The sequence below is a fragment of the Staurois parvus genome, unplaced genomic scaffold (genome assembly GCF_062004578.1).
Source record: "Staurois parvus isolate SC_StPar_1 unplaced genomic scaffold, SC_StPar_1.0 ptg000226l, whole genome shotgun sequence".
Taxonomy (NCBI): domain Eukaryota; kingdom Metazoa; phylum Chordata; class Amphibia; order Anura; family Ranidae; genus Staurois; species Staurois parvus.
This window is the reverse complement of record NW_028318022.1, coordinates 5,663,780-5,688,794: the sequence shown is the minus strand read 5'-3', so window position 1 is coordinate 5,688,794 and position 25,015 is coordinate 5,663,780. Positions and strand designations below refer to the sequence as shown.

The window sequence follows — 25,015 nt, the reverse complement described above, 5'->3', positions numbered from 1 at the left end:
TGACCTCCTAATGCCTGAAAAAAGTCACCGATATTTCTTTGTGATTATGTTGTCTTTCTAGAAAATGTTACTTGAGGTGATTGTAGTTGTATTAGTGCACTTGCGACAGAAACAATTGAGTACTGACGTGATACTTTTTTTATTTGCGCTAACATACAATTTTGAGGACAAGCTGTCCGGGTATGTCCCCTTCTTCAAGGTCCAGGCAGTACTACTGCACAAAGTTTTAGCAGAATTTTAAAAGAGATGTTGAAAGGGGGAGAAAAAAAAACAGAAAGAAACACACACAAACAAATGTACACAGCAATGGTTCTAAACTAGGATTAGACTAGAGATAAGACAGAGCAAAAGCAAAGATTGGGGGGACAACACTCACAGAGGGGGTCATAAAATTGTTGGATAATGAATGAGGAATCTCATGTCCAAATTAAGGCCATTATCTCTTGTGTCAAATAGAAATATAATTTTTAGTTCAACAGTTTTCCTTTCCTGTATAGTTTTGAAATTTCCCGTAAGAACTAAAATATTTAGGTCTTCCATAGTGTGGTCCGGTTGTGCGAAATGGTGTCCCACAGGTGTACAGAAGTCATCTTCTTTATGTTCCTTGATGGTATGTCTATGCAAATTCATCCTTGTTTGCAACTTCTGTCCTGTTTCGCCAACATAAGATCCTTTGCTACATTTTCTGCACTGGATAAGGTACACAACATTACTAGAGGTGCAGCTGTATGATCCGGAGATATTGAAGATCCCTTTTGAGTGTCTGACACTTTTTGATGGATTAATTTGGTTGTACAGTTTGCAGCGTTTTTTATTGCAGGGTTTGTTTCCATTATTTGTGACCAAACAAAAGGATCCATTTCTTAATGAATTTCACATTCTGAGTTCAAATATAACAATGAAATTTGTCAATTGGCTCTAGTTTTTCTGTAAACGGAAAGTTTTCTACTATAGGCGTAATGACTACATAATGCACAATAATTATATAGATAGATGCCTTTCCACAAATATAAAGCAAGTGATATTGACTACATAACAAAGCCTAAATGGCATAATATATTGCATAGGATTACCAAGAAAAATTATAGCCATAAGCTAAGTTGAATCATTTTAATACTTAGGATTCTCACTAGTTTTGTCTTCAGTTTGTGTCGGTTTTGCTTCTCTTGGCTTTTCTCTTGTATTCGAGGAAAGGGCTATCTCTTACAACTGCACGTGACTACACGCTTCAGGTTCTTCCTCACTTGACTCAACCACGAAGGATTCTGGTGCTTTAGAAATTGGTAGCCCCTCTCCATGAGGAACTGGACGTATTGCCGATGGAATATTTGGATAGTGCACAGATAACTTTTTCTTCTTATTTAGCCCTTTTACAATTGGAGGCACCATACAAAAGTAACAATTACTAACATGATCTGTTGGCTCTCTCCAAATCATTGGCACAGCGAAAGGCATAGATGCCTTTTTTCCATTCAACCATTGCTCCAGTGCTGTCCCACAAGAATTGCAGCATATATGTGGTGCCCAGCTCTTGTCCTGGTCTCCTATCTTGCAGCCAAAATACAAGTTGTAGGCTTTCTTAATCATTCCTGTTATCCTCCTTTTTTGTGAGATAAAAGTTATTTCACCGCAGATATAGCAGAAATTATCTGCTTTATTCACACAAGTTCGAGGCATTACTGAGTAGTCTATATAAGCATAAAACGAAATGTAAAGACGCTGTCGAACTACAATCAGCTACAGATACTGCAGCTTTTTTGCAGTGAAGTGATGCAATTAAAGGCTAATATTGCATCATCTCAGTATACATGCAATTTTCTATTGGTCACCAGTATCAATTGCGCAATATGCAGCTAAAGTTGCATCATAATTTTGAATGGCTTACGTCATTAGATGGGTGAATATATCATGGAAACTAGAGCCAATCAACATTTTTTAGGGTCATTTTCGTTTTCAGCACCCCAAAATTATGTAAGATTAGCTAATTTTATGCCCAAAACTTTTTACCTGTTGAACAGTGTTATTTTTCTTATTCCTTCTAGTGCTGGGTTGTATGTAGTTACTAGAGGTACACGGTTGTTTGTTTTTTTCTCTTTGTACTGAAGTAGATTTTCTCTTTGGGTTCTCAAAGCTGTGTTTATGCTGGTGTTGATAGTTTTGTCCTTGTAACCCTTCTTATGGAAGGAAACTGCTAGTGTCCCGAGATGTTTATCTCTATCTCTTGGGTCAGAACATATTCGGTGGTATCTAATGGCCTGACTGTGTATGATGGCATGCTTCGTGTGTTGGGGGTGGAAGGTAGAACTGTGGAGGTAGTTGCATCTGTCAGTGGGTTTCCTGTATATTGAGGTGTGAAGCTTATCATCCCTGATGTATACTGTGGTGTCTAGGAAGTTGACGTGTGTGTTTGAGTATTCCATTTTTAGTTTGATTGATGGATGAAAAGTGTTGATCAATGAGTAAAATTGTTTTAGGTTTTCTTCACCTTCTGTCCATATGATGAAAATATCATCAATATAGCGATAGTATCTGTATGATTTTGTTGCTTGCTGTTCATGAATGTTTCCTCCAGGTTAGCCATAAATAAATTGGCATATTTGGGGCCATTTTACTTCCCATCGCAGTACCCATACATTGAAGATAGATGTCTTTATTGAAAGCAAAGTAGTTGTGTGTAAGTATGAATTCAATGAGCTGTGTAACATCCTCAGCAGTATATTTATGGTTTGGTGAGGATGATAAGGATCTATGACATGCAGCTAATCCATCCTTGTGAGGGATGTTACTATACAGGGATAATACATCCATAGTGACTGGATTATGATCAGACCCAGGACTTTACAAAGCAATTAAAATGTCTCATTAAAACACTTCCAGCCCACCTACATTCAGAACTTATAAATGCGATTCCGGATCATCCAGAAACTTCTACATGCTGCCCAAAATCCACAAGCCAAGAAATCCAGGCAGACCCATCATAACAGGTATGAACACACTCACCAAACAAATCTCAATTTTTGTAGAAAAAAATTTAAAACCGTTAGTCAAGAATATTGCTAGTTTCCTGCAAGTCACAACTGACTTTCTGAACAAGATCAACAACATACAGCAATTACCATCAAATATACTTCTAGTCACTATGGATGTAGTATCCCTTTATAGTAATATCCCTCACAAGGATGGATTAGCTGCATGTCACAGATCCTTATCATTCTCACCAAACCATAAATACATTGAATTCTTACTTACACACAACTACTTTGCTTTCAATAAAGACATCTATCTTCAATGTATGGGTACTGCTATGGGAAGTAAAATGGCCCCCCCAATATGCCATTTATTTATGGCTGACCTGGAGGAAAAATTCTTGAAAAGCATGGAACAAAAACCATACAGATACTATCGCTATATTGATGATATTTTCATCATATGGACAGAATGTGAAGAAAACCTAAAACAATTTTACTCATTGATCAACACTTTTCATCCATCAATCAAACTAAAAATGGAATACTCAAACACACAGGTCAACTTCCTAGACACCACAGTTCTAGCTTCCACCCCCAACACACAAAACGTGCCATCATACACAATCAGGCCATTAGATACCACCGATATGTTCTGACCCTTCCATAAGAAAGGTTACAAGGACAAAACTATCAACACCAGCATAAACACAGCCTTGAGAACCCAAAGAGAAAATCTACTTCAGTACAAAGAGAAAAAAACAAACAACTGTGTACCTCTAGTAACCACATACAACCCAGCACTAGAAGGAATAAGAAAAATAATCAAAGATTTACAACCTATCTTAACAGAGGATGGAACTCTGAAATAAATATTCCAGCAACCCCCCCCCAACCTCAGAAATAAACTAATCAGTAGGAAACTTCCTTCTGATTATGAGGTCACAAATAATGGAAACAAACCCTGCAATAAAAAACGCTGCAAACTGTACAACCAAATCAATCCATCAAAAAGTGTCAGACACTCAAAAGGGATCTTCAATATCTCCGGATCATACAGCTGCACCTCTAGTAATGTTGTATACCTTATCCAGTGCAGAAAATGTAGCAAAGGATCCTACGCTGACGAAACAGGACAGAAGTTGCAAACAAGGATGAATTTGCATAGACATACCATCAAGGAACATAAAGAAAATGACTTCTGTACACCTGTGGGACACCATTTCGCACAACCGGACCATACTATGGAAGACCTAAATATTTTAGTTCTTACAGGAAATTTCAAAATTATACAGGAAAGGAAAACTTTTGAACTAAAAATGTTAATTCTATTTGACACAAGAGATATCGGCTTTAATTTGGACATGGGATTCCTCACTCATTATCCAACAGTTTTACGACCCCCTCTGTGAGTGTTGTCCCCCCCTAGTCTTTACTTTTACTGTGTCTAATCTCTAGTCTAATCCTAGTTTTATAACCATTGCTGTGTACATTTGTTTGTTTGTGTGTGTTTCTTTCTGTTTTTTTTATCCCCCTTTTAACATTCTGCTAAAACTTTGTGAAGTAGTACTGCCTGGACCTTGACGAAGGGGACATTCCCCCGAATGTTTGTCCTCAAAATTGTATGTTAGTGCAAATAAAAAAAGTATCACGTAAGTACTCAATTGTTTCTGTAGAAAATGTTAGAAATATTTAGGGCCTGAGAAGATTTATCATTACATTCTACCCTTTACAAATTGCTCTGTTTATCCGAAGCCTTCTTTGCACTGATGTTGCATGCAAAAGACAGTTAGGCTACTTTCCTGGAAGGGGGTCCACTGGGCAACTAAATACTAACCAAAGGGTTACTACATCCCTGATGCCCCATCCATTGTTTGTTCTGCCACAATTCCCTGACCGCAGATATATGTCTGGAAACATTATTGTCTTATGAGACTTGCAGCTCAGTAAAGATGAGGTATACCCCCAGTACCTGCACCTGGAGTTAATGAAATGTAAATGCTTGGAAAGTGGTCCTGAAGTTCACACATGTTGTTCCATCTCACTATTTCCTGGTAAGCAATATTCTAAGTCATTCAGGCTACTTTCCTGGATTTTAAAATGGAGAGGGAGGGGATTTTGGCAGGGGTCAGGACTGCTGCCAAGCACCACATTTGATTGGCAGTGTGAACAAGGCCATAACCCTATGTACAGTATATGCCTGCCATATATACCTGAGTTGGATTATGTAAGAGAGAATATGTTCCTCATATTTATTTGGTCATGTGCATTTTCACTCTAAACTTTCAATGGTCAAATATAAAGAGAGTGACATAGATCTTCACAATGGGAAATATAAGAACACTTATGGTACTTCTGAAAACCTAAGCTGATATACTAAAAATTAGGTAAAATTATAGTATCTATTGATCTTTCTATGCTTTTATCTATTTAGGCAAGGACGTTTCAAAAGATCAAACAGTGTGACTGCAGCTGTACAAGCTGACCTTGAATTAGAGGGCTTCCCAGGTCACATCACAATGGAGGATAAAGGTCTACAGTTTGGATCTTCATTTCAAAGACATTCTGAACCTAGCACCCCAACTCAGTATGGTGCAGTAAGAACAGTACGGACTCAGGGACTGTTTAGTTACCGAGAGGATTATAGGACCCCAGTGGATACATCAAATTTGCCACCACCAGACCCATGGCTGGAACCTGCTCATGAACCAGTGGACTCAGGGCGAATATCTCCTAGTCGACAAGATGGCACATGGTTTATGAAGTTGCTCCATGCAGAAACCAAAAGAATGGAAGACTGGTGTAAGGACATGGAGAGGGAAGCAGAAGAGAATGACCTTTCTGAAGAAAGTAAGAAACCACTATATTTATATATGCACACACTTACACGTTATTGTGGAAATATTTTTTTTAATTCATTTGTGTCACACAGGAGTTAGGACTTACTGTAGTAGAATCTGATATAGGAACCATAGTAAGATATCTGTCTGCACTGAAAAAAGGTGCTGAAGTTTGATTTAAGGGTACTGGTTTACTCTGGTGCAGTTTTATATCTGGAACTTTGTGAGGATTTGCATTAAATGTAATTTAATCTCTATCCTATTATACAAAAAAATCACAATACTTTTCTTTCTGTTGGACTGTCATTCAGTAGTCATACGTTTTCAATACCTCCAAGCATTCATCAAGTATCCATACAAACTATTAATAGAACATCCTCTGTACAGAACAAGCCAAACATATATGAGCTCATTTAATATATTAATAGCATCAACATTTTTGCAGTATTTAACGGAGAAGACCCTGCTTCTGGAGGGAGACTGCTATCTGAAATATTCCATGCACATCATACCCTGCCTCTGGGAAAGGCTACCATCTAATATCCCCACCACATTTATATACCCACACCCACTAGGAGCAGTGTTGTGACATGTCTTGTGGCTATGGAGGAAGTCATGGAAGTCCAATGAAAACTTAACCTAAATACCAGTAGAACATAAAGACTCTGAATGGGCAGAACCCAGGACCCATTGTTAGCCATATACAATGTAAGGGATCACAGTATAATATCCATGGCATATATAAGGTTTGAACATGAACTTTTCTGCCACAAAACATCTCTTGAGAGTGTGCAAATTTTATAAATTGTCTAGAAAATATGCAGCAATGTTCATAGTCCTAGATCAAGTATACCTGTTTTAAATAATTTCTAATTTATAGCAGCAACTAGGACTTCCTGACCAGAGAAGAACTACCTATTAATTTGCAGTATGGAGTTGAGTACTAAAAAGGAAAGATGATGAGTTTGACTTTAGGAAGACCATAGGCTACAGAGGACCTGATATTTTGGGCTCCAAAGCAATGTACAGTACATATTCATCACATTAAAAAGAGAAGTTAAATTTCAAAATTGTAAAATTAAAAAAAAATGGATGTAAGGTTCAGTAGATTTGTTAGTGAAAATTATGGATATTGTTTATTTTGATTTACAATATACTGTTTATAGTCTCCAACATATAATGTGTACAATAAGCATTTATCCTTAAAAAAACTGCCTATGTAGGGAAGGGGTGCCTACAGATAAAAGCAAACTGTGCATTTGAATAATACCCTTACTATAGGTGTAGGCTGTTTACACAAGTCCCAAAGTTTGGATGAAAAGAAGGTGGTTTGAATTGGCTGGGAATGTCCTAGCAACACAGCAGAATGAGATGATGTCATCTCCAGGATTTTTTTGGCCCTGCTTTGGGAGGTGCATATACGGTCCACACCTATAGCAAGGGTATTATTTAACGTTGATCGAAGCTGCACAGTTTGTTTTTATCTACATGCACCCCTTACCTGCATAGGCAGTTTTTTTGCAAAGGTGTACTAACCCTATAATTAAAATTTTCAGCTTTTGGTTGACCAGCACACCAATTAGTGCTTGATGAAATTAAAGTAATGGAATCCAAGTTCTAATGACTGATAAGACTAAAATTCTTACTACATCTATTGTGGACCACACCGAACCTCGACCTCTTATGATATGGAAATCCCCATATATGTACAATATACATGCTACAGTAACGGTAACATAACACTGGTATGATTTTAAAATGTGAATACAAACCTGCTCAAAGTTCAGCTAGATAACTAGATTGACTCAACTCCAGTCCTTAGCAACCCCCAATGATTTTAGGATTTCCCAAAGATCAAACAGCTGTGGTAATGATTTATCATTCGATATTAATTAAATATTGAAAGGAATTTAACAAAACAGAACCTGTTAAGGGTACTTAAGGACTGCAGAAGGAAAACACTGTTCTAAAGAATTGACATTACTTTACAAGAACTGTAGCGTGTGTGTGTTGTATAGCAAGATTACAGGATTAACATCTAGGGGTTTATGTATAGTTTATATTCTATTCAGTCACTATAACAGGGTTCACTAGTTGCTCCCTTTAAAATTTACCCTGCTGATAGCTGATTAACATTGAATTTCTTACACAAACTATGGTGGCATAATAACATCACATTAAAATTCTAAAGAGATCCAAAAGCACACTATGGAAGTGTTGAGATCTGTAATTGTGTGATGGTTTTATAATAAACAGTCCCAGGCTACTTAATCCCTTAGTGAGAATTGACACTTGAATAATTTATATCTAAATTTGTGGTAAAGCTTTAGATTTCTTGCTAGATTCACATAATTACTTCATTCAATTATATGTAGTATGTAATCTTTCAGTAAGCCCTTGCAAAGAATCCTTAGTGTTATCTTATGCAGGAAAGACAATTAAGCCCCACTTGATAGATAATGTTTGACGGAAGAAATTCCGCCTACAGACTGACAAAATTTATTACATATGATATGCTATAGAGCATATCATATATAGTCTGTTACACAAGCACTAGATAGAAACATGAACCAAGTATAGAATGAGTGCTGTGAATGTGAATGTGCTGTGGTGGGTACTATGAGAGCTCATACACTGTGATATTGGTATGTAAACTAACCAATGTATGGGAAGCGTAAAAAGAACCACCACAAAATGGACACAATAATTAGCATGCATGTTCGCAAACTCAGTTGAATGAAGTCTGATATTTAGATATTGTCAGTAGGAGTGAAAAAATCCTAACACCCCATCCCCCACCCCGCCCCACACACACACACACACACACACACACGTCAATGGGAGTAATAAATGTCTCTGCTGCAGTGGGACTAATAACTGCTAAATGCCTGTTTAAGTGGTCAGTGGGTGTAATAAATGCTACAATGTCAGTGGTCAGAATGGTGCCCTTCCCCTGTGTCAGTGGTCAGAACGGTGCCCCTCCCATGTGTCAGTGGTCAAAATGGTGCCACTCCGTATCATATATTATTATATGAAACACAAACCCATCTGTTAACAAGTTCACCCTTGGAGCATGTTACATGTTCCACCCATATTTAGGATAGACCATGTAACATGTTCCAGCTCCTGCCTCCCCTTCTCTACGATAGCATGTAGGGATTCTTCTCCCCACTCCCGCTGTCACTTTTCAAAATCAGTGTAGCAGTGCAGGACTGAGAATTAATAAACTATTATTATTATTATACAGGATTTATATAGCGCCAACAGTTTGCTCATCGCTTTACAATATAACAGGGGACGATACAGCAGCAATACAGTTCAATACAAGAGGGTTAGGAGGGCCCTGCTACTTAGAGCTTACAATCTAGGAGAAACTAGAAGTACCATCTTCCACCGCAGCAGGAAGTTGCAACCCAAAAGGTGTATGTTGCTTATTATTCTTTTAAAATTAAGATATTTTCAAATAATTCAGGTACTCCCTTGGATGCAGAGGTTTACCATTAAAGTGATTGTAAACCTCCCTTTAATAAAAAAAAACAAAAAAACAAAAACATGCTATACTTATCTGCTCTGTGCAATGTTTTGCACAGAGTAGCCCTAAACCTACTCTTCTGGGGTCCCCCACCGGCGCTCCTGGCTTCACCTCTTCGGCTAGTGCCACCTTAGGAAGCTACTTTCTACGGGGGCACTCGCATAGGCTCCATCCAGAACTCAAACAGCGCTCCTCAGTGCCTGCCCCCTGATTCCTCGTCACATGATTTGATTGGTAGCCAATGGCTCCAGCTGCAATCAATTTCCCTATAAGGCAGGAGAGATAGGCACTGCTCTCGGGCACAGCATTGGATCGAGTTAGAGATAAGGTAAGTATGGGGGTGGGGGTGGGTGGCCTGGGTGGAATCCTGCGGCACAGAAGGTTCTTTACCTTAATGCAGAGAATGCATTAAGGTAAAAAAACTCAACCCTTTGGAACTACTTTAATATTTCATAGTAAAGAAATAGAAAATAAGCCACTCTGTTTACTCAAAACCACAGGGAATAACCTCAACTTATCTAGGTTTAAAGTAACTTCAGTATACTTATAGGATAATTCAGTCTGTAACCCTGTCTCTCAGTAACCTCCACTTCCAAGCTGAGCCACCACAGAAGGAAAAAAATCCCTCTGATTCCGACCCTTTCATATATCCATCACTGTACTATTATGAATCAATATATGTTTGGGTTATTCTAGTATGATTTACAGTAAACTGAAATGAGGTTTAATTTGTTTCCTCTGCACGCATATATGTGTAAAGTGCTCACTGATGGGAACTACATAGGATTAGTGGTAAACCTTTGTATCCAAGTGCGTTCTTGTATGATATGAAATCATAATATCTTGGTTTTAAAGAAATAATATACAACATATACCCCACTGAGTTATAATTTTCTGAGGAAATGTAACCAAAGCCTCCATATAATATCCTTAATGGTTCCTGGAAAGACATCTGTAGTTGGGAACACGTGGTTTCAGATTTAGATGAATAAATATAATTGGAAGTAATTGCAAGTACTGATCTATACAGTAATATATAGTTCGATTGTTGGAATTTTATGTGCATTTTGACTTATTGCTCATAAATGTATGCTATTTTAGTTATGCTGTAGCTAAACTAATATCCCATATTCCTAAGGATGCAAGCTATCCTAAGAAATGCATCAAGGAGATACAAGATATTTATACACTTTAACACATCTGGATTTTAAGGATACAAATGATATGTGATTTCTAGTACTGGAAATATACATTTAAAACATGTTAACAGGCTTGTGTACAAAATAGAAAATATGATACTGGGTGCAAACATGGTGTACAAAAGTTGTTTTTATTTATGACTTTTCAATTGTATTTTTCAATGAATAAAAAAAAATGTGAATTTGACATATTATTGTATCATAGTATGCACTTAATGGGTACCTGAAATGTCACTATATGTGGAAAAAAGCTTTTTGATATATATTTTACTAAAATATTTAGGATGTTGGTGTCATAATGTTCTATGGTTTTACATGTAAACTCAGAGAGAGTAAATCAATATGCTACTTGAGTACAGAGAATCTTGTGCCTCCACTCAGCAGTCCTTGCAGATAATCTTCTTTTCATTTTGTTGCTGGATTTACCCAATAGTCATCATAGATGGCCAGATAAGACAGACTAAAAAAAAGTCAACATATAAAAGTTGTGCTAAGGCTATGTCATTTTTTTTAAAGATTTGATGAAAATAGGACCAGTGGAAAGACAATAGCAACAAACAAGGGAGATATGGGTAAAGTCAATCTACCTTGTTTTATAAAAAATGCATACAACTTTTACAAAATATGCTACTTCCTTTCATTTATTAGGGTCAATCTGAAAATGCAAAGCAGGGAGATAAAAACCAGCACATCCCTTAGTAAAACACACAGTGCATAGTAGATGTTCCCACTTAGTGTCAGAATGCCCACCGTTTTATCACGGTCTCGCTATAAGTCATTGATCGTGTCCATTACTAGTAGAGATGAGCGAATTATTCAAAAATTCGATTCGGCGAATTCGCGGAATAAATTCGATTCGAGTCGAATATATTTGCTGCGAATTTAACTTATAAAAAGGGTGTTTCTAGGCTTCAGAGAGCTTTTATATTAGTGCAGAACACTGTACCTTTAATTTAAATGCCCTTGGAGTCTGCTGGGGAAGAGAAATAATACTGTCAGTCAGTATGACATGCAGATGAGTGCCATCGATCTTAGAATCACCGCACACTTCACTCATTTGGGCAGTCACGGGGCCAAAACCAGAGTGTGGAGCCACAGTGTGGCGGTGGAGGCAGCAGCAATGGGAGGCCATACAGCACCCTATGAAAAAATGGAACCCACCAGCAGTGTGAGGAGACCTGAAAGTGGCACATGGCAGAGTGTGGCGATGGAGACAGCAGCAATGGGAGGCCGTACAGGGACCCATGACACACTCTGGACCTGGCAGCAGCATGAGGAGGCGGTACAGGGGCCCATGACAGATTACGGGCCTGGCAGCAGCATGAGGAGTCGGTACGGGGGCCCATGGCAGATTACGGGCCTGGCAGCAGCAATGAGAGGCCCGTAATCTGCCAGCACCCTATGACAAAATGGAACCCACCAGCAGTGTGAGGAGACCTGAAAGTGGCACAAGGCAGAGTGTGGCGATGGAGACAGCAGCAATGGGAGGCCGTACAGGGACCCATGACACACTCTGGACCTGGCAGCAGCATGAGGAGGCGGTACAGGGGCCCATGACAGATTACGGGCCTGGCAGCAGCATGAGGAGTCGGTACGGGGGCCCATGGCAGATTACGGGCCTGGCAGCAGCAATGGGAGGCCCGTAATCTGCCAGCACCCTATGACAAAATGGAACCCACCAGCAGTGTGAGGAGACCTGAAAGTGGCACATGGCAGAGTGTGGCGATGGAGACAGCAGCAATGGGAGGCCGTACAGGGACCCATGACACACTCTGGACCTGGCAGCAGCATGAGGAGGCGGTACAGGGGCCCATGACAGATTACGGGCCTGGCAACAGCATGAGGAGTCGGTACGGGGGCCCATGGCAGATTACGGGCCTGGCAGCAGCAATGGAAGGCCCGTAATCTGCCAGCACCCTATGACAAAATGGAACCCACCAGCAGTGTGAGGAGACCTGAAAGTGGCACATGGCAGAGTGTGGCGATGGAGACAGCAGCAATGGGAGGCCGTACAGGGACCCATGACACACTCTGGACCTGGCAGCAGCATGAGGAGGCGGTACAGGGGCCCATGACAGATTACGGGCCTGGCAACAGCATGAGGAGTCGGTACGGGGGCCCATGGCAGATTACGGGCCTGGCAGCAGCAATGGGAGGCCGTACAGGGACCCATGACACACTCTGGACCTGGCAGCAGCATGAGGAGGCGGTACAGGGGCCCATGACAGATTACGGGCCTGGCAGCAGCATGAGGAGTTGGTACGGGGGCCCATGGCAGATTACGGGCCTGGCAGCAGCAATGGGAGGCCGTACAGGGACCCATGACACACTCTGGACCTGGCAGCAGCATGAGGAGGCGGTACAGGGGCCCATGACAGATTACGGGCCTGGCAGCAGCATGAGGAGTCGGTACGGGGGCCCATGGCAGATTACGGGCCTGGCAGCAGCAATGGGAGGCCCGTAATCTGCCAGCACCCTATGACAAAATGGAACCCACCAGCAGTGTGAGGAGACCTGAAAGTGGCACATGGCAGAGTGTGGCGATGGAGACAGCAGCAATGGGAGGCCGTACAGGGACCCATGACACACTCTGGACCTGGCAGCAGCATGAGGAGGCAGTACAGGGGCCCATGACAGATTACGGGCCTGGCAGCAGCAATGGGAGGCCCGTAATCTGCCAGCACCCTATGACAAAATGGAACCCACCAGCAGTGTGAGGAGACCTGAAAGTGGCACATGGCAGAGTGTGGCGATGGAGACAGCAGCAATGGGAGGCCGTACAGGGACCCATGACACACTCTGGACCTGGCAGCAGCATGAGGAGGCGGTACAGGGGCCCATGACAGATTACGGGCCTGGCAGCAGCATGAGGAGTCGGTACGGGGGCCCATGGCAGATTACGGGCCTGGCAGCAGCAATGGGAGGCCCGTAATCTGCCAGCACCCTATGACAAAATGGAACCCACCAGCAGTGTGAGGAGACCTGAAAGTGGCACATGGCAGAGTGTGGCGATGGAGACAGCAGCAATGGGAGGCCGTACAGGGACCCATGACACACTCTGGACCTGGCAGCAGCATGAGGAGGCGGTACAGGGGCCCATGACAGATTACGGGCCTGGCAGCAGCATGAGGAGTTGGTACGGGGGCCCATGGCAGATTACGGGCCTGGCAGCAGCAATGGGAGGCCCGTAATCTGCCAGCACCCTATGACAAAATGGAACCCACCAGCAGTGTGAGGAGACCTGAAAGTGGCACATGGCAGAGTGTGGCGATGGAGACAGCAGCAATGGGAGGCCGTACAGGGACCCATGACACACTCTGGACCTGGCAGCAGCATGAGGAGGCGGTACAGGGGCCCATGACAGATTACGGGCCTGGCAACAGCATGAGGAGTCGGTACGGGGGCCCATGGCAGATTACGGGCCTGGCAGCAGCAATGGAAGGCCGTACAGGGACCCATGACACACTCTGGACCTGGCAGCAGCATGAGGAGGCGGTACAGGGGCCCATGACAGATTACGGGCCTGGCAGCAGCATGAGGAGTCGGTACGGGGGCCCATGGCAGATTACGGGCCTGGCAGCAGCAATGGGAGGCCGCACAGGGACCCATGACACACTCTGGACCTGGCAGCAGCATGAGGAGGCGGTACAGGGGCCCATGACAGATTACGGGCCTGGCAGCAGCATGAGGAGTCGGTACGGGGGCCCATGGCAGATTACGGGCCTGGCAGCAGCAATGGGAGGCCCGTAATCTGCCAGCACCCTATGACAAAATGGAACCCACCAGCAGTGTGAGGAGACCTGAAAGTGGCACATGGCAGAGTGTGGCGATGGAGACAGCAGCAATGGGAGGCCGTACAGGGACCCATGACACACTCTGGACCTGGCAGCAGCATGAGGAGGTGGTACAGGGGCCCATGACAGATTACGGGCCTGGCAGCAGCAATGGGAGGCCCGTAATCTGCCAGCACCCTATGACAAAATGGAACCCACCAGCAGTGTGAGGAGACCTGAAAGTGGCACATGGCAGAGTGTGGCGATGGAGACAGCAGCAATGGGAGGCCGTACAGGGACCCATGACACACTCTGGACCTGGCAGCAGCATGAGGAGGCGGTACAGGGGCCCATGACAGATTACGGGCCTGGCAGCAGCATGAGGAGTCGGTACGGGGGCCCATGGCAGATTACGGGCCTGGCAGCAGCAATGGGAGGCCCGTAATCTGCCAGCACCCTATGACAAAATGGAACCCACCAGCAGTGTGAGGAGACCTGAAAGTGGCACATGGCAGAGTGTGGCGATGGAGACAGCAGCAATGGGAGGCCGTACAGGGACCCATGACACACTCTGGACCTGGCAGCAGCATGAGGAGGCGGTACAGGGGCCCATGACAGATTACGGGCCTGGCAGCAGCATGAGGAGTTGGTACGGGGGCCCATGGCAGATTACGGGCCTGGCAGCAGCAATGGGAGGCCCGTAATCTGCCAGCACCCTATGACAAAATGGAACCCACCAGCAGTGTGAGGAGACCTGAAAGTGGCACATGGCAGAGTGTGGCGATGGAGACAGCAGCAATGGGAGGCCGTACAGGGACCCATGACACACTCTGGACCTGGCAGCAGCATGAGGAGGCGGTACAGGGGCCCATGACAGATTACGGGCCTGGCAGCAGCATGAGGAGTCGGTACGGGGGCCCATGGCAGATTACGGGCCTGGCAGCAGCAATGGGAGGCCGTACAGGGACCCATGACACACTCTGGACCTGGCAGCAGCATGAGGAGGCGGTACAGGGGCCCATGACAGATTACGGGCCTGGCAGCAGCATGAGGAGTCGGTACGGGGGCCCATGGCAGATTACGGGCCTGGCAGCAGCAATGGGAGGCCCATAATCTGCCAGCACCCTATGACAAAATGGAACCCACCAGCAGTGTGAGGAGACCTGAAAGTGGCACATGGCAGAGTGTGGCGATGGAGACAGCAGCAATGGGAGGCCGTACAGGGACCCATGACACACTCTGGACCTGGCAGCAGCATGAGGAGGCGGTACAGGGGCCCATGGCAGAGTGGCGAAGCGTAAGCAGCTTAAATTGAAGGCCATACAGAGGCCTATGTTAAAAATAATAACATGTTTGGGGCATGATTCATGGCGGATTTAGTCAGTTGTGTCAGGAACTGGTGGTTTGAAATCCAGACTAATCCACGCCTGATTCATTTTCACAAACGTGAGTCTCTCCACACTTTGGGTGGACAGTCGTGTCCTCCGCGGAGTTACAATACCTCCTGCCGCACTAAACACGCGCTCCGATGCCACGCTACTGGCCGGGCATGACAGCCTTTCAAGGGCAAATTCAGCTACTTGGGGCCAAAGGTCAAGTTTCGTTGCCCAGTAGTCAAGGGGATTGTCTACCTCGGTTGGCAGGGTGCTGTCCAAGTAGGCCCAAGCCTGTTGTTTGAGGTCCTGCTCCAGGTCCACCTGATGCTGCTGCTGCTGCGGCTGGTTAGTAGTTTCCTCACTGCGCTGGTGAAGAAAGCTACTCATCATCGACTGCAGACTGAGGCAGCCGCTGCTGGTGGAGCTGCCACTGCTCCTACCACCCCACCCCTCCCCTGCTGCCATGGCAGCGGAACGCGAGCGCACAGGGCCCACAGTGTCTGAGGATGGACGTTGGCGCAGAAAGGCAGAGACCAACTGACTACATAGGTGGTTTTTATAGTACGTTATTTTGGCCTCCCTCTCAGCAGGTGTGAAAAAGGCCACCATTTTTGAACGATAGCGAGGGTCCAACAAGGTGGACAGCCAAAAGTCATCCCTCTGTCTGATGGTTATTATTCGGCTGTCGCTACGCAAGCAACCGAGCATGCTATGGGCCATTTGTGCCAAGGAATGCGAGGGACTCCCTGCCTCCATCTCCACAGCATACTGCCACGGTGCCTCTGGGTCCTCTGTCTCCTCCTCCTCCTCTACCAGATGCTCCTGCTCCTCCACTCCTGTCCGCTGAGTCGAAAAACCACCCATTTCACTCAATAATTCCTGAGCACCAATGTCCTCCTCTACCTCCTCCTCTTCTTCCTGTCCTGCCCCCACAGGGGTCATGTGGCGTTGAGATCTGTGCGCCACGTCTACCGCACCCTGACCAGCCATTGTTAACAGCATTTTTTCCAGGACGTGCAACAGAGGAATGACGTCGTTCATCCCATAGTCCTGCCGACTCACGAATAGCGTGGCCTCCTCAAAGGGCCTGAGCAAGCGGCAGGTGTCACGCATGAGCTGCCAATGGCTGACATCTAAGTTACACAGGGGAGTACCTTTATCCGCTTGTAACATCAGGAAATCGGTGATGGCCTTTTGCTGTTCGTAAAGGCGGTCTAACATAGGTAGGGTTGAATTCCACCTTGTTGCAACGTCGCAGATCAGGCGATGCTGTGGAATTCCGTTCTGCCGCTGCAGCTCAAGGAGGGTGTGCTTTGCGGTGTAGGAATGGCTGAAATGCATGCAAAGTTTACGTGACATTTTAAGGATGTCTTGCAGTGGGATGGTGGATTTTAGGAACCGCTTGACAACCAGATTGAACATGTGAGCCATGCATGGCGCATGGCACAACCTTCCTTGACGCAGAGCAGACACCATGTTCTTTCCGTTGTCGGTCAACATGTTTCCGCGGAGACAGCCATCTGTCGATTTCTCTGTTCATTACACTCAGAAGTTCCTCCCCTGTGTGACTACGTTCGCCAAGGCATACCAGGTGCAGCACAGCGTGACACCGTTGTGCCCTGCACATGTGATATGCCGGTCGGGTAATGGGACTTGGCACGGGGGTGGCGGCTAAGGACACGGCGGAAGAAGAGGTGGTAGAGGCGGACATCTTTGCTGGACCAAGGACGTGCAAACGTGGAGGCAAAAGCGGCGTGACCTGTCCAAGTTGCTGGTGCGGCTGTGCCGGCACCACGTTCACCCAGTGGGCCGTAAATGACATGTACTGTCCCTGACCGTAGTTACAGCTCCACACGTCGGTGCTGCCGTGCACTTTGGCAGAGACCGACATGCTCAAAGACTGGCCCACCATCTCTTCTACATGTGAATGCAGGGCTGGCACTGCCTTTTTGGCGAAGAAATGCCGGCTTGGCACTCTCCACCGCGGCTCGGCACAAGCCATCATTTCTCGGAAAGGTGCTGAGTCCACCACTTGGAAAGGGAGGGACTGCAGCACCAGCAACTTGGACAGGAGGACGTTCAGCTTCTGCACCGTCGGGTGCGTGCTCGCAAACTGTTGTCTCTTGGAAACGGATTCCAAGAAAGACTGCTGACGGAATCCGTGAAGAGGAGTAGCAGGAGAAGGAGCATCTGAACGAGCGGAAGATGCCAACCTCAGCAGAGGTGTTGGAGCCTTGACTGGCTGATAGAGGGCGATTGACGTCGGGTGACGGAGCAAGTAACGGAGCGGGTGATGGAGCGGGGGCTGGGGCAGGCAGAACCGTCGTATCTTTATCACGGTTTTCCCAGGCCACCGAATGGCGACGCTGCATATGCTGACGCAACGCTGTAGTCCCAACATGGGCCCCCTGGCCACGCTTGACTTTCTGGCCACATAGTCGACATACGGCTACGTTTACTTCCTCGGGCGGCTTGACGAAAAATTGCCACACCGCCGAGTAGGAAACTTTGCCCCCGCTACTCCTCACTGGCTGACTGCTACTTCCTCCGTGCACACCGGCACCACTACTGGCCGTGGTGGTAGGCTGCAGTGGAGCTGGTGCTCTACTCCGTGGCCGTTTGCCTCCACACTGCTGCGACCCTGCTGCCTCCTGGGCAACCCACCGACTGTTTTGCTCGCTGCCAAGCTGGCACCCTCTTCTCCTGATGATGTGGAAGCAATAGCCTGATGACAACGAGGCTGCCAAGTGCGATCAGCCTCATCATCATCAATTAGGGTCTCCGCCTCACTACTAGCCCCCTCGGCTGCGTGTGGGTCAGGAGACAGACCTGTCTCTAGACCGGCTACCGAGCCACTCTCCTCGCCAGTACTTCTTCGCCTGGCTGCTGAAGAGGCGGATGTCTCCCCCCGTTCCTGACCGCCCTCTGTTAGCTCTTCCTCACTGTACAGTGGGGCTGAGCCCACAGCATGCGATACTTCGCTTGGTGAGAGAACACCAAAGGACAGGGGCAGGTAGAGGACACGTGATTTCAGTGGGCTTGCTCCCGGGCCATGCCAACTAACGGTTGTGTCTGACGTACCCACCAACCGTTGGCTGTAGGTGTCAGAGGTGACCTGGGAAGAGGAAGATGACCGAGCCAACCAATCGATGACGGCAGGGTTGTCGGTGGAGACACGACCGCTGGATGACACCGGGAGCACTGGCCTCTGGTTGCGACTAGTGCTGCCTCGACCCCTTCCTCTGCTGCCACGTCTGCTCGCTCCTGAAACATTGCCTCCTCTGCCACTCCTCTGCGTGTTGTCTGACATACTCTTTAATTCAACGATTCTGTGTCCCTGAGTAACGATTCTGTGTCCCTGAGTAACAATTCTGTGTCCCTGAGTAACGATTCTGTGTCCCTGAGTAACGATTCTGTGTCCCTGAGTAACGATTCTGTGTCCCTGAGTAACAATTCTGTGTCCCTGAGTAACAATTCTGTGTCCCTGAGTAACGATTCTGTGTCCCTGAGTAACGATTCTGTGTCCCTCAGTAACGATTCTGTGTCCCTGAGTAACAATTCTGTGTCCCTGAGTAACGATTCTGTGTCCCTGAGTAACGATTCTGTGTCCCTGAGTAACGATTCTGTGTCCCTCAGTAACAATTCTGTGTCCCTGAGTAACAATTCTGTGTCTGTCCCTGAGTAACAATTCTGTGTCCCTGAGTAACAATTCTGTGTCCCTGAGTAACAATTCTGTGTCCCTGAGTAACAATTCTGTGTCCCTCAGTAACGATTCTGTGTCCCTCAGTAACAATTCTGTGTCCCTGAGTAACAATTCTGTGTCCCTGAGTAACGATTCTGTGTCCCTCAGTAACAATTCTGTGTCCCTGAGTAACAATTCTGTGTCCCTCAGTAACGACTCTGTGTCCCTCAGTAACGATTCTGTGTCCCTGAGTAACAATTCTGTGTCCCTGAGTAACAATTCTGTGTCTGTCCCTGAGTAACAATTCTGTGTCCCTGAGTAACGATTCTGTGTCCCTGAGTAACGATTCTGTGTCCCTCAGTAACAATTCTGTGTCCCTGAGTAACAATTCTGTGTCCCTGAGTAACAATTCTGTGTCTGTCCCCGAGTAACAATTCTGTGTCCCTGAGTAACAATTCTGTGTCCCTGAGTAACAATTCTGTGTCCCTGAGTAACAATTCTGTGTCCCTGAGTAAAAATTCTGTGTCCCTGAGTAACAATTCTGTGTCCCTCAGTAACAATTCTGTGTCTGTCCCTGAGTAACAATTCTGTGTCCCTGAGTAACGATTCTGTGTCCCTGAGTAACGATTCTGTGTCCCTAAGTAACGATTCTGTGGCCCTAAGTAACGATTCTGTGGCCCTAAAGTCTCTCTGGCCCTAACTCTGTCCCTAATACAGACAGGTCTGTCTCTCTTGAATGACCGGAGGCTAATGGAGAATTGTAAGATGGCCGCAATTTATAGCTCCACCATTACACAGTGCTGGCTGGCTGCTGACTGGCTAATGCGATCACGTCATGAATGAATGCATTATGGGTCAGCGCGCCTTGTCTGCGCGCCTTCCCAGAGATCCCCGCTCCGTCGCCACACATGTCGCCGCCATTTTTGGGAAAATTCGATTCGTGCATCCGAAGTTTGCTAATTTTCGGATTCGGCGCGAATCGAATTTTTCCTGAACTTCGAAACGAATTCCACTTCGCCATGTTCGATTCGCTCATCTCTAATTACTAGTATAAAAAAAATAAATAACAATTCCAGTATATACCAATATATATCCAATATATACCATTGTTTGTAGACACTATCATTTTCATGAAAACCAATTAATATATACTTATTGGGATTTTTTTACCAAAGACATTAGCAGAATACATTTTGGCCTAAATTTATGAAGAAATTTTCTTTTTTTTATAGGATATGTTTTATAGCAAAAATATTGTTTTTTTTTTTTAATTTTTGGTCGTTTTCATTTATAGCTTAAAAAAACCCCAGTGGTTATCAAATGTGACCAAACAAAAGTTCTGTTTGTGTGAAAAAAAACTATATAAATTTCATTTGTGTACAGTGTTGCATGACCGCGCAGTTGTCAGTTAAAGTAGCGCAATGCAATATAGCAAAAAATGGCCTGGTCAAAGAAAACATGAGTGAGCAGGCAAATCACATTTCTTTTATTTCTTATGGGATTCATATTCAAATGTAGGCAATGACAGAATGGCGCAATCATAAAACAAGGCAACAGGTAAACAAATGAAGTTACCCCTGTTCAAAAGTCTGCATACCCCTAGTTCTTAATACTATGTATTGCCCATTTTAGCACCAATGACAGCATGCAGTCTTTTGTAATAGTTGTGTATGGGCAGCACAGTGGGTTAAGTGGTTAGCACTTCTGCCTAGCAGCACTAGGGTCATTGGTTTGAATCCCTACCATGACACTACCCGCCTGGAGTTTGCATGTTCTCCCTATGCCTGCGTAGGTTTCCTCCCACACTCCAAAGACATGCTGGTAAGTTCATTGGCTCCTGTCTAAATTGGCCCTAGTATGTGTATGTATGAATGTGAGTTTAGATTGTAAGCTTCTTGAGGGCACGGACTGATATGAATGAACAATATATATGTAAAGCACTGCACAAATAGATGGTGCTATATAAGTACCTGTAATAAATAAATGAAGCCCCATATTCTTGCAGATGTTTTGGCAAAACCCTCCAAGTAATGCAAAGTCTTTGGTTGTCTTGCATGAATCGCACACTTGAGATTTCCCCAGAGTGGGTTGATGACATTAAGGTCAGGAGACTGTAGCGGGCACTCCAAAACCTTCACCTTTTTCTGCTGTAACCACTGGAGGCAGGGCTGGCGCAACCATAAGTTGGCTTAGGCAGTCAGCTTAGGGTGTTGGCATAGGGAGGCCAGTAAAATTTTGCTGGGGATTCAGATCTTGATCCGTTCTGCAAACGTGGTTTTTTTACAACTCCCTGCCATACCGACTGCAAGTGTGTGTACTTTAGTAAAGCCATCTGTCAGCTTTCACGTGGAAGTGATCCAAGAGGCTGTGAAGCCACATATCATTTCCACAACCACTGCCATGATGTGCCGCCCCCCGCGCAACCCTCCTCCCCATGCTTGCCAGGCTCTGCTGTCCTGCCTGCAGGCCCAGTGCAGTCATGGTGGGTTTCACTAGCAAGCAGGGCAGTGGGAGCTCAGAGGACCTCTGTGCACAGACCAGGAAGTGATGTGTATGATGTCACTTCCTGGTCCTGAACTGTCAATCACAGGGAACGATGCCCAGGACAGTAGTTGATGGAACACGATCTGTGTTCCATCAGCTGCAGTGGAGTACAGAGGAGTACAGAGGTCTAATAAAACCTGTCACTTATATGCTATCACATACTGTATGGGGCTATTGGTCCCCATGTGATAGCAATAAAGTCATGTAAATAAATGTAAAAAAAAAGTTAAAAATACCCCCCCACACACACAAACACATACTGTACTTGGGCTCCTAAATAGGAAAACGGCAATTGCCCTACACATGTTACATATCGTTGAGCACATCAGAGTGAGAGCAATAATTGTAGCAGCAGAGATCCTGCATAACTCTAAACTGATGACCTATAGGGGCTTTTATAGCATTGCCTATGAAAAATTATATGATATTGAAGTTTTCTGCCATTCCACGAGTGCACACAATTCTAAGGTCTGACAGGTTGAGTATCTATTTACTCGGTACAACCTCATCTATTATATTGTACCAAAAAATGGGTTATAAATTGTGTTTGTGTGCCCAAAAATAAATTTTAGTGTATTTTTTAAAAGAAATTTTGTGTTTCATTAACCATTGCGCTAATATTGTGCAACATAAAAAAAATGGAACTACCTACATTTTATTCTTTAGGGTGTCTTCTTTGTTTTGGGAGTTTTAAGTAATATTAAGGCCTACAATGATTTTTAAAACATGTAAACACAAAAATTAAAAAAATGTCTCTGGTATTCAAGTGGTTAAAATACCCATCTTCTGTTCCTTAACACTGCACCCTCTCTCCTACTGGGCACAGCGTGGACGTTTTAGTTTGTCTTACCTGCCAGCTGCCTGTAAGGGAAAGCGGGGAATGCATACCCCCCGGCCATTACACACTCCCATTGTTGAGGGTAGGAGGGTGGTGGGAGGATGATGGGGAGAGACAAAATGCACCTTCACCTGAGTAGACAAAATTACTTACACTGGCAATGACTGGATGTTCAATTTGGCCTTGTGCTTAGGGTCATTGTCATGCAGGAAAGTCCAAGAAAGTCCCATATGCAGCTTTTGTGCATTTCCAGATCACATGCTGCATTCATCTTGCCATCAATTTTCGCATGCCTTTAGAGCTCACACACCCCCAAAACATCAGTGAGCTGCCACCATGCTTCACAGTGGGGATGGTATTCTTGTCGCTATAGGCCTTGTTGACCCTTCTCCAAACATAGCGCTTATTGTTGTGAGTTGTGACCAAAAAGCTCTATTTTGGTCTCATCACTCCAGATTACAGTGTGCCAGAAGCTGTGAGGAGTGTCAAAGTGTTGCTGGGCATATTGTAACCAGGCTTTTTTGTGGTATTGGTGCAGTAACTGCTTCTTTTGTCAACTCAACCATGCAGCTAATTTTTTTCAAGTATCATCGTATTGTACTCCTTGAAACAACCACACCATCTGTGTCCAGAGAAGCCTGTATCTCTCTTGAGGTTACCTTTGGGTTTTTCTTTGTATCCCAAACAATTCTTCTGGCAGTTGTGGCTCCAATCTTTCTTGGTCTACCTGACCTACCTGAGGCTTGGTATCAAGAGATCTTCAAATTTTCCACTTATTAATAAGTGATTGAACAGTACTGGCTGGCATATTCAAGGTTTTGGATATATTTTTATATCCTTTTCCATCTTTGTAATATTTTATTAACAGTTCACATTAAAAACAAGGGTTCAGTATGCACACATTTGCAAATACATGTGTAAACTGCAGAGGCCACATCACGGCATCCCAGTATTATCTGCAGTTCTAACTCTATAAAGTTTGAGAGCCTCATAGTAGGAGCACATATATAATAATTGATAGATTGAGGGCAGGTATGCCTGGAGGAAGCACACACCTCCTTAAAGGCACAGGGATGCCGAGGGTGCCTGGGGTTTACGTTTTATTACATCTTCTGTGACATGTTTTGAAACATTATCCTACGTATACCCAGACTTATATGGTAACCTGTCTTACCCTGCTTGTGTAGGTTTGTTCATTGGTTATCCTTCCCCCAACCCCAGTGAGGTTTTAATGTGTTTCTTTTTCAATGATCTTTTAATATATCATATGTAAATAGCATTCCACTCCCTGGTAAATTAAAAAAATGTTTGTCTCCCACTGACATATCTATCAGAAAATCGAGGAAACAGGAGTCACTGGCAAGACAGGCCTGTGACATTAAATAAGGACATTAATCAATGTTCTTACAAAAAATGTAAACTGTGTTTCAGCAGAGCCTATAAAGTTAATGAACAAAGCTGTGGGGCATAAAATCTGCATTATGTTCTGTGTTCCATGACATTCCTAAGAGCTGTAATTTAGTTTGTTATACACATAAAAATTTGCCTCTGCGTAGACACCACTGACATTGGGTTGTACAGTATAACTTGGTTTACCTTGCCATATGAGTTTGCTAACATTTAGTTTACTGTGTCTCTATATAGTATTTTTTAAAGTGGAAGTCAAAGATTTCTTCCATGTAGCAATCCTTAGCTCTAATTATTGTGTCTTACAATTTACACTATTACTCTACTGCCAACAAGTAAGTAAAACTGCTTTTTCTAGTATCCTACACATAAATAAGCATTTTACCACTGCAGTTCAGAGGCAGTCTCACTGCAATGGAGGGTTTTTTTCCCCAGGGATAGACTTTAACAAATAGAACTGCCAATTGAAAATCAGCAGTTATGCTTTGAATTGATATACATCTGCCGATCACACGTAGGTCAATACAATGTGAGCCTTTTGAGCAAAGTGTAGTAACACATTACAGTAAATAAGACATTTATTTTGCGGGACAGTACTCAGCTGCAGAAAGGTCAAGTCTGATTGTTTGTAGTGGACAAAGAAAGCAACCAACAAAATTCCAGCTATCATCCAGCACAGGATGGTAAATGAAAGCTACCTCTTGATTGATTGTTAAGTACAATAAACTTTGTACATTTGAAATCTAAAAAGTGAGAAATTATCAATGTACTAAACAGGATAAAGAGGCCATAATGGATTTCCTTCCAGTTCCAAACTCCATTTACTTTTTTTCATTGAATCTAGGTTATAGAGACTAT

At 44.5% G+C, this 25,015-nt stretch overlaps 1 protein-coding gene across 5 annotated transcripts in view; it reads left to right on the top strand.

Annotated features, from left to right (window-relative positions):
- DLGAP2 (DLG associated protein 2) overlaps positions 1-25,015 on the top strand; it is a 1,035,006-nt gene that overhangs the window by 974,238 nt on the left and 35,753 nt on the right. For all 5 annotated transcript variants that reach the window (XM_089679530.1, XM_089679529.1, XM_089679532.1 and 2 more), the window contains one exon: positions 5,401-5,816. In XM_089679530.1, coding sequence (XP_089535656.1) covers positions 5,401-5,816 — 416 coding nt within the window. The remainder of the gene's footprint in view (positions 1-5,400; positions 5,817-25,015) is intronic.